We start from the raw sequence: 11,278 nt of genomic DNA on the forward strand, positions 1-11,278 counted from the left end.
ATGTACTTTGGAGTGGCCACAACATCTTGTGTACTTGATATAAAAGAAATTAAGTTATTTAATCACATAAGGTTTAGTGATTAAAATTATAATGACATCTATTTAGTCTAGTTATCTCATTAAAATGGTAACCCGGCCCTAACCATTTTGGTGGGATTAATAGGAATGAGATAGCAAACCTTTAAGTTGAAAATTATCTTATTACAAATTGATTTAAATGTGTTTTGGTTTACTAGTCTAATAAAGTAAAGTAAATTCTATGCATGGGTTGCAACCTCTCCCCACAGGAAGGTCAAGAATTTACTTACAATCGGTATTTTACGCGATTCCTTTGATGGATTGTACTTCATAGCTTATGTGTGTTTATCCTTGTTTTGCAGTTTTTACCGCATTTCCTACCGCTATTTTTAATGACAATGCTCGAATTTCAATGCTTTCTGGTGACAATTATACTGAATGGAAGGAGAAAGTCCTTCTCACTTTAGGGTGCTCGGATCTGGAGCTGGTACTCCGTGTGGATGAACCACTTATTCCCAAGGAATTAAGTACGCCAGCGGCTAAGGCTGATTATGAGCGGTGGGAGCGATCTAATCGCTTAAGTTTAATGTTCATCAAAGCCCACATAAGCCAAAGCATTAGGGGTTTTATCCCTAATAGCGATAAGGTCAAAGCTTACATGAAGGCAATTGATGAACAATTTGTAAGCTCTGACATGGCATTGGCCAGCACCCTTATGAAGAGGCTCTGAAGTATGACTTTCGACAGAAGTCGTACAGTGCGTGAGAACATTATGGAGATGAGATACATTGTTGCTAAACTCAAGTCCCTTGAGGTGGATATGTCTGAACCATTTCTTGTGCATTTCATTCTCAACTCCCTTCCTGTGGAATATGGTCCGTTTAAGATTTCTTACAACACATTTAAGGATAAATGGTCAATCAATGAACTCTCAACCATGTGTGTTCAAGAAGAAGAGAGGTTGAAGCATGAGACACCTGAAAGTGTTAACATGGTGACTTATGGTAAGAGAAATGCAAAGAAGGGCAAAAGTGTTCCCATGAAGAAGAAAAGCACCTTTGACAAAGAAACTTGTCATTTATGTAAGAAGAAGGGACATTGGAAGAAGGATTGCCTGAAATACAAGAAATTGCTGGAGAAGAAAGGTAATTTTACCTTTGTACGTTATGAATCTAATTTTACTGAAGTTTCTGATAATACATGGTGGATTGATTCTGGTGCTACAATTCATATTGCCAAAATAATGCAGGGTTTTCTAAATCAGAGGAAGCCGATAGGAAGTGAACAATACGTCTATTCTGGCAATAGGACGCGTTCACGTGTGGAAGGCGTGGGGACATATAGGCTCATTTTGAAGGATGGTTTTCACTTAGATCTAGAAAATACTTTTTATGTTCCAGAATATTCTAGAAATTTAATTTCTCTTTCAAGACTATCGATTAGTGGATGTGATTTGAATTTTCATTATCCTTCTGTGAAACTTTTGAAAGATAATAAAGTTATTGGTTTTGGAAATTTGAATGGAAATTGATATAAACTTGAGCTAGACCCCACATTTGAATGCAATGTTTTAACTTTTCATGACAAAGAAATTGACACTAAGCGATGTATTATCAATGAGAACTCATCAAGTCTTTGGCACAAGAGACTGGGACACATCTCTATTGATAGAGTAAAAAGGTTGGTTAATGATGGAGTTCTAAAAGCTCTTGATTTTTCTGACTTTGCGACTTGTGTGGACTGCATAAAGGGTAAGCAGACCAACAAATCAACTAAAGGTGCCAAAAGGAGTTCTCAATTACTTGAGATCGTACATAAAGACGTATGTGGACCTTTTGGTGAGAGATATTTTATCTCATTCATTGATGACTATGCAAGAAATATGTATCTCTATTTTCTGTTTAACAAATTAGAAGCACTTGATGCTTTTAAAGTTTACAAAATAGAAGTAGAGAAACAAGCTGGTGCTCAGATCAAAATTGTAAGATCTGATAGGGGTGGAGAATATTATGGTAGGTACACGAATAAGGGACAAGTTAAGGGTCCATTTGCTGAGTTCCTTGAAAGTGAAGGTATAATTGCCCAATATACCATGCCAGGAACACCACAACAAAATGGTGTGGCAGAAAGAAGGAAGCGAACATTAATGGACATGGTAAGAAGCATGATTAGCATATCAAGCTTACCTTTGTCCTTATGGAGTGAAGCCTTAAAAACCGCTGTGTATATTTTAAATAGGGTTCCATCCAAGGTTGTCCCCTAGACACCTTTTGAGTTATGGAAAGGATGGAAACCTGGATTAAATCATTTACACGTTTGGGGATGTCCAACTAAAGTGAGGGTTTATAACCCACAACTAAAGAAGTTGGATGAAAGAATAATAAGCGGTTATTTTATAGGCTATGCAGTTAACTCAAAGGGATTTAGGTTTTATTGTCCTTCTCATTCTCCTAAAATTGTTGAGGCTAGAAACACTAAATTTCTTGAAAAGCATGAAGAGAGTGGGAGTGGTTTGGCTCAAAAGGTGGAATTGGAAGAAATAAAGAAACCACCTGTGCTACCTTTATTGATTAGGAACTTGAATAATGCTCAGAAAAATTCTCATGAATTATCTGAACAACAACAAATTCAAAAGCCACCACCACTTGAGGAGCCACATGAAGATCAACCCGCTTTACCTGAACCCACTGAAGAAGTGCTTGAACCAGTGGGAGTGAGAAAATCCTCAAGAGTTCGAAAACTAATAATTTCTAGTGACTATGTTGTATATCCAAGAGTCTGATTATGATATTGGACTAAAAGAGGATCATGCTCGTTTTCACAAGCCATGAGTGGAGAAAACTCCACACTTTGGTATGATGCCATGAAAGAAGAGTTAGAATCTATGGCTAAAAACAAAGTATGTGATCTCGTCGAATTACCAAAGGGATCCTCTACCATAGGTTCCAAGTGGGTCTTTAAAACTAAAAGAGACTCATCTAGTGATATCAAACGATATAAAGCCACACTTGTAGCCAAGGGTTTTACTCAAAGAGAAGGCATTGATTACCATGAGACCTTCTCTCTAGTATCAAAGAAGGATTCATCGAGAATATTCATGGCATTAGTAGCTCATTTTGATTTAGAGTTACATCAAATGGATGTGAAAACAACTTTCCTGGATGGAGATCATGAAGAGGAGGTATACAAGCGTCAGCCTGAAGGATTTTGTGATAAGGACAAAAGTCACCTTGTTTGCAAGTTGAATAAATCCATTTATGGGCTAAAGCAGGCTTCCCGCCAATGGTATATTAAATTTCATAATGTTGTTTCTTCATTTGGATTTACGGCGAACATCATTGACCAGTGTATATACCTTAAGTTAAGTAGGAGCAAATATATTTTTCTAGTCCTATATGTGGATGATATTTTGCTTGCAAGTAGTGATTTGGGATTGTTGCACGAAACTAAACAGTTCCTTATCTAGAATTTTGAGATGAAGGATACGGGTGAATCCTCTTATGTCATTGGCATAGAGATTCACGGAGACAAATCCCAAAGATTACTTGGACTGTCTCAAAAGGCCTACATTGAAAGAATTCTGGAAAGATTCGGGATGAAAAACTGTTCACCTATAGCAACACCCATAATTAAAGGTGACAAATAATTCTCTTTGAATCAATGTCCACAAAATGCATTGGAAAAGGAGCAAATGAAAGACATTCCCTATGCTTCGCTTGTTGGGAACCTTATGTATGTACAGGTCTGTACTAGACCTGATATTGCTTTTGCAGCAGGAATGCTTAGCAGATATCAAAGTAACCCTGGTCTTGACCATTGGAAAGCTGGTAAAAGGGTTTTGAGATATTTGCAAGGAACCAAGGATTTTAAGCTCACATATAAATACTCTGACTCATTGGAGGTGATTGGATATTTAGACTCCGATCTGGGTGGATGTAAAGACACTAGTAAATCTACTTCAGGATACATTTTCCTTCTTGCTGGAGGTGTTGTGTCTTGGAGAAGTGTCGAGCAGACCATTGTTGCAACATCCACAATGGAAGCTGAATTTATAGCATGCTATGCAGCTACATCACAGGCGTTATGGTTGAAATTTTTTATTTCTGGCCTTAGGATTGTCGATTCCATTTCAAGGCCATTGAGAATCTTATGTGACAATTCAGCTACAGTGTTCTTTTTTAAGAATAATAAAAGTGGCAGCCGAAGCAAGCACATCGACATAAAGTACTTGATGGTTAGAGACTATGTGAAAAAGCAACATGAGAATTTTGAGCATGTTAGTACTACTTTGATGATTGTTGATCCTATGACTAAAGGTCTGCCGACTAATATTTTCAAGGATCATGTAACTCATATGGGGCTTAGTAGCTCAATTTAGTCTTGCTTTGCTCTCTAACAGTTTGTCTAGACACTATGTTTATTTTGATATACATGATAGTGCACATTTTTGGTTTTTCATATATTATTTGTGATCATTGGATCAATAAAGTTGGACTTTGAATGACTTATATTAAGTTCATTCATAAAGTTGTTTGACACTTTGTTGTAACATATTGTACATTGTAATACATAGAAGGAATTGTTTGTTTAAGAGCATGACCGCCATGATTCATGTGATGATATGTTCTAGCTAAAGTAATTGTTGCATAACTTTTAGTTGAGTTATAAAGTCTAAGGCCATATTATATGTTTGTCTCTCATAAAGGATTATCTGATTTTAATATGTGAGCCAAGTGGGAGAATGTTAGAAATTTACCGTCTCTTCTAGAGACTTCTAGTGTGGCCCACATATAAGGTAATAAATTATTTACCTTGTCTCCCAAAGGAAAAAATATATCAGATAATATTATGTAGTTATGCATATATGGTAGTTTCTTTGATGGAAAGAAATTACCATATATTAGGAGTCCCTAGGGTAATTATAATTTATGGAGAAGACCCTAGGGCTAAAATATTTGCCTAAGAGTCCCAGCCTACCTATAAATACGCTTGTGACTCCATCAGTCTAGCATCCTATGATAGACACAGGCGAGAAGGCTCTATAGGTTTTCTGCTAAAGGTTTCAAAAGCAATCCCCTACATCACTTGAACAACTACGGCTGAAGGTATATTCCTATTAATATTCCGTTGTGTTAGGCTCTGTGTTTGTATTCGAATTTCAACAATATATGCTATTGCTAGGTGTATTTACTTGATATCAAAGACATCTCCTAATTTTTTTCACTCATTCGTCAGTATAATATGCAATCCACGTATTAACCATCCATGTTAAAGGAGCTACAATCACCCAAATATAGTACTACGTATATTCTTATACTAGCTATGCTTGCCCGTGCTATGCACAGGCCCAACACCGAGAATAACTTTAAAATAGAATCATGTTATAGCGTATTCATATTCTGAAGCCTTGTAAGGTGATATAACCATCCAAAAGTTCACATGTATTCAAGTTGAATATGACTAATAACACTTAACATATTTAATATTAAAATCAATGTTGAACATAATGATAGCAAGAGCATTGCCATACTTAATACTTTTTCCATTCTTTGGCACATAATAATAATCCTCTAGTTTGCAATCCAAATCACAAAAAAGAGCAACAACATACCCATAAAAAAAAGATATACTATTAGTTAATGGCAGCTGGTGCAGAGGAGAATGATAAGCGGGACAGTATAAAATTAATTTTTAATAATCGATTAAGATGTTAGAGTCAAGTAATATATCTGAGACGTGTACCCAAAATACAGACTCATAACCTCAATTGAGATATATTCAAAGATTTTCTAGCTCAACTAAAACATCTTCCAACGAATTTTAAGAAAGAACTTTAAGGAAAATACTGCAGAAGACATAAAACTTGTGGCGAGGCAAACAGTTGAAATTGTAAAATTACCAGCTATGTTCATTTATAAGTAGCTCATTATAAAAATTGGCCATTGATAAAATATTACTAATATTAGCCAAATTAGCCAATTAGCTATTTGTAGCAAAAAAATCACATTTTTGCTTTGTTTTGAGTGGGTGTTATTAGAATAGATTGGGCACAACTTAAGGAACTTGAATCTCATTTTTGGGATGATTTGCTGAAGTTTTGAGGTGGTTTGAATTGAAAATTCGAAGTAAAAGCTGAACATGAAAAAAAAATGATATGTGTATCTTTTGTGTATCATATATGTATCATATTTGTATCAATTGTATATCACATGTATATCCATGTATAGCTGTGTGTGAGATTCATGTGTGATACATGTGTGATACATGTGTTGCAGAAGACTTTTTTGAACTCGATTTAATTAAGAATTTTGATACAAAACCAGTCCAAATCACCTCCAATCTTCCTCAAGTTTTGTATATTGACTTATCTATATATTTTTAATGAATTTCAACTATAAAGTTCCTGTTTTGTTTAGATTTTTGGAATATTGTATAGATTTTTATATTTCATCACCTTATTTGCTACCCGGTCCATGAAATTTCCATGCCGTCTTGTATAATGTTGCTAATTACGCTTAAAAATATGGAAGGTGATTTTTGCATGTGATTCTTTGATAGAAAGAACCCTATTATTTGGGTTTTCAATTTTGTTGGCTAGTTTTGGTAAGTCTATGACTAATGACTAGAGGTTGGTAAGTTGAGATTTATATGGGACATTTGTGTAAGTTTCCCGTTGAAATTTACAATGGTGGCCCAATTTGATCCTAACACATGGGCCTACCGTTATTTCTTTTTTAAAAAAAGATACGGGCCTATCAGCTAAAATATTTGAGCAATACACCCCAAGAGGCGATTAAGTCCCTCCGGATCTCCATTGCAACAAATTGAACCAAGATGCACTGTTTACTACTATTCTCTCCCCTCTTGCTCGAGCATTTCTAACAGCATCATATTTTATTTACAACCTGCATAATATGAGAGAAATTATCTCCACATCGAATATCTCAAGGAAGAAAGAAGAATTTCCATGAGAATTCACTTGTATAGATCCAACATCTTTTTCCCCGTCCCCATATATAGGTGGTAAGATGTCATGCACATATGAAGACATAGAAACCAATTATGTAATATGTAATAACATGACAAGTATGATGACGAAACCACTTCATTTCACTAAATAGAAGAATATCATGCATGTTTCTTCACGCTTAATTAATATTAAGTAGAAGCATTGAAAAACCTATTACAGTAGCTCCTTGGCCACAGGTAAGAGTATACTTACTAATTCTAAAATACAACTTAGATTCTTTTTTTTTTTTTTGAGAAGGTAAAAAGTACAACTTAAATTAATGGTAATGCTTTACCCAGAAAAATAAAATCAATTATAATCAATGGTCATTTTAAGTATCCGATAGTAGTGTGTGACAGTTTATTAGCTCGATAACGAGAAGATGCAGAGCATCTAAAACCTACTGGGGATGTCACAAATATTCTTCTGCTGGAAAAGCACATATAGATCTTTTCTAAGAGAAATCGTCTTCTATACAACAAAATCGTGATTCTTCTGCATCATGATTTAATCAATGTTGCCTGATCCTGCGTAAATACTGCCCCACCCATATGGGGTTCCCCAAAAATGCATAACTCCAACACGCCCAGCTGTATTTTTGAAGGATCCGAGCAACATATAATTTGATTACTCCATTCTATTTTATGTTGCAGACTTTTCAGTTCGCAGACATCTTAGAATATTTGGCGCACTTCTATGAGAAATATTAGTTAATATAGATAATATTTTTCAAGTATTCCATTTCGTTCAGTAATCAAATAATTTTTGTAGAGGACTGGAAGAAGTAAATAAAAGTATTGTCCCGCTACTTCTAATACGTTACAGGTTCTCTTTGTGCCACTACTCCCTCTAATAAAGAGAAACAAACTCGATCTTTTTTCATCTACAATATTTTTACATCAATAGTATATACTTTCGATGAAGACATTAAATTTTTATTACTGCTTCGATGAAGACATCAATAAATATTTAATTCTCAGAGTCCTGTAAAAGATAGTTTCAAATGGCAGAACTAATGCAATTTGTGATAGTGATGGCCAAACTAACATTAGTCAAACAATTCCAGAAGATAAGATTATGACTAATCTAAATCAATTTTCTTAGGCATTATAGGTCAAAGAATCTAAATCGAAAGGTGATTTTCAGCAAATACTTGACACCAAAAACATCAATGCGTGTCTGTAGGGAAGCATGTTACTCCTCTAAAATCAACATCATCGTCTTGTTTACCATCTGGTGTTGGCTAGTGAATTCCCTAATCATGTAGTGCTAATTTTGCAGTAAGGCAATGTATTGAAATACACAACTAAACACATCGCCATTTACCTTATAACTCCATCCTTCGATGTGAACTTAATTTTTCTGTGTTATTCTTTTGCTTCACCTAATCTTGATATGTATACTTTTCTGTCCACTAACCTTCCATTCCCTCACCTAAAAAAGAAGAACACAAAAGTCAGTAAGGATAGAGAAACTATTTCAGTACCTAATCGAGAAAAGATAATTGAGTTACAGACTATAATATATCACATCATATTAAAAAATTAAGTCATAATCCCAACCAGAAAAAGAAGTATTGTGAAGTTGCGAGCTCATTGGATAATTTTAGGATATTAAGGCAATAAGCAAGTTTTCTTCCATTATATTCCCAACTCCATTCTACCAAAAAAGATAATTCACCCTTGTTTATGCTCGAAATTACTTATATAGGGAATCTAAAATTATACACACGTACACCAATAAAAATCACACACCATCTGTGCATAACTTGAAACAAAACAAACCCGATTGCATGCCAAAGGAGGAAGAAAAATAAGCTTTAAAAGCTTAAAGATGAATATCAACTCTGCGTTGTGAATAGAAAGCCGACGGAATCTCAAACCAACTTGACAGACAACCTGATACAAAGAGTTTAGTCCGTCTTTTAGCTATTCTGTATTTCATATTCTTTTTAGTGCAACAACACCTAGACAGACTTCATCAGTGACAAAACAAAAAATAACAATTTTCTCATATTGTTAAGTTTAAAATCAGGAAACAACACAAGTCATAAAAAATTCTGAACAAAGACAGAGGACAAAACTCAAAAAAGAATTGAAAAACTCACCCAAAGAAACATTACACCTTGGACTATTGAAGTAGCAAAGTTGGCAAAAAATTGCACAAAGCAATGAAGGAGAGAAAATGAGAGGAGGCGAAAGCTGGACAAACAGAGTAAAGTTTAGTATTTTGTGAAATAGTAAAGGACACGTGATTGGTAAAGAGAAGTGAATACACGTATTAATTCACTAATGAAATAAGCCCAAATATAAGGTACAACTCATAAGGCTTTTTGAACAGTTCAGGATTGCAATATTCGTACACCTAAACTGCCACTTCTAAATAAGTAATAAAATAATTTTTGTCCTTCACCAAATATACTAATATTCTGTATCCAATAAGAAATTTCTCTACATTGAAACAATCAACTTGAAGGAGGGTTTGCAATAATCTAATTACAGTAAAAATCTTTTGATTATTGCAAGCAAATTAAAGGAGAATATTTTCGAGGAAATGCATATAACAAAGGGGCTTTTGAATCTATACCCGGTTTTGGGATCACAATTGAAGCTATATCCACTTTGCAAAAAAATTTACAAGCCTACCCACTTTACCATCAACTTCATACTTATCGAATCTGAAGTAAAAAAAAAAAATTAGTCTGACATGCAATGCACTTAAGGCCAATTAAGTAACTTGCAAAAATTGCACTTAGGATGCACTTAAGGCCAAATAGGTCTGAAGTGCAATAAATATTTTTATGCCCTTATGGTCAGAGAGGTCTGAAGTAAAAAAATTGCACTTCATTTACATTTAAGGTCAAATAAATCTAACGAAACTATTTTACAATTAAGAAAAAGAAGAGAAAACCCTAAGCAATAGTAAAAAATAAAGCACCACAGAAGCTCACCACTATAAAACATCATAAACTAACTTAAATATGTTCAAAAACACTATATAAAATCACTGTCACCCGACGACGAAGACAACGATGAAGAAGGAGGAGGAGGAGGAAGAAGAGGAGAAAAAGACCTTAAATTGTTTAAACATTGGGTACTAGTTTAAAAAAATTAAAAAAAATAGGTACAGATTAAATATGGACAACTAAACAGGACGCCCGTGCAATTTTTACTATAACAAAGATTAAAATAGATCTATCACCACGTCGGGAGATTTGTAGCCGTACACTATATTTGTGCCACATTTTAACATGTACCCTATTTTTAAAAATTACTAATTTGGTAGCCAGCTGACAAAAAAATCCGTAATAATATGATAATTACACTCCTGACAAAAGATATAAAACCTGCATCACGCATTAATCGCGTGATCTGCAACCTCATTCGTGAAAAAAGATCTCCTCCTCTCCTCTCAGCAGCTTTATCAAAAATTTAAAAACTTATGCAGATTTGTCTTCAGAATCACACTTGCATGAAGTTGTTTCATGTTAAGCTAAACTTCATGCTAATGTAGCATGAAGTTGTTTCATGTTGAATCTAAAACATCATGCTAATATAGTATGAAGTTGTTTCGCATTGAAGCTAAAACTTCATGCTAATGCATGCTGAAGTTATATATCCTGCAATCTACAGTTGTGTCATGAGTTTTATCTGAAACTTCAGTCTAAACATGCTGAAATTATTTAATTCATTTCTTAAAACTTCAGACAAAACATGCATAAGTTTTTCTAGTTCATTTGCTAAAACTTTAGAGTAAACATGTTTGAGTTTTTTAGTTCATTTGCTAAAATTTCAGACTAAACATGCTTAAGATTTTTAGTTCATTTGCTAAAACTTCAGGCTAAACATGCTTAAGTTTTTTAGTTTATTTGCTAAAACTTCAGACTAAACATGCGTAAGTTTTTGTCTTGCAGTATGTAATTTTCTAATGAGTTTTTGCTAATGCAAGCTAAAGTTATTTAGTTCATTTGCTAAAACTTCAGACAAAATATGCTGAAGTTATTTAGTTGATTTGCTAAAACTTCGGACTAAACATTTTTAAGTTTTTGTCTTGCAATATGTAATTTTCTAAAGAGTTTTGCTAATGCATGCTGAAGTTATTTAGTTTATTTGCTAAAACTTCATACCAAAATATGCTAAAGTTTTGTAATGCAGTCTATAGTTTTGTCCTGAGTTTTATCTGAAACTTCAGTGTAAACAAGCTGAAGTTTTTTAGGTCATTTGTTAAAACTACAGCCAAAACATGCTTAAA

The 11,278-nt window shown here is 34.2% G+C and overlaps 1 protein-coding gene and 1 long non-coding RNA gene across 2 annotated transcripts; one reads left to right on the top strand and one right to left on the bottom strand.

Annotated features, from left to right (window-relative positions):
- Positions 1-355: 355 nt before the first annotated feature.
- On the top strand, positions 356-748 carry LOC109240417. Its single transcript, XM_019407062.1, has one exon. The coding sequence runs from the start codon at positions 356-358 to the stop codon at positions 746-748; it is 393 nt and encodes a 130-aa protein (XP_019262607.1).
- A 5,927-nt stretch (positions 749-6,675) lies between these two features.
- LOC109240418 lies at positions 6,676-9,284 on the bottom strand. The gene is made up of 3 exons (XR_002070062.1): positions 9,135-9,284; positions 8,354-8,461; positions 6,676-6,923 (listed from the first exon to the last, which is right to left on the bottom strand). It is a non-coding gene; the product is annotated as an uncharacterized LOC109240418 (long non-coding RNA).
- Positions 9,285-11,278: the final 1,994 nt, after the last annotated feature.

This window comes from Nicotiana attenuata, unplaced genomic scaffold (genome assembly GCF_001879085.1).
Source record: "Nicotiana attenuata strain UT unplaced genomic scaffold, NIATTr2, whole genome shotgun sequence".
Taxonomy (NCBI): Eukaryota; Viridiplantae; Streptophyta; class Magnoliopsida; order Solanales; family Solanaceae; genus Nicotiana; species Nicotiana attenuata.

Bases quoted from the DNA above. Each gene is read 5' to 3' on its own strand.
- LOC109240417 (XM_019407062.1), top strand. From the start codon at position 356: ATGTGTGTTTATCCTTGTTTTGCAGTTTTTACCGCATTTCCTACCGCT.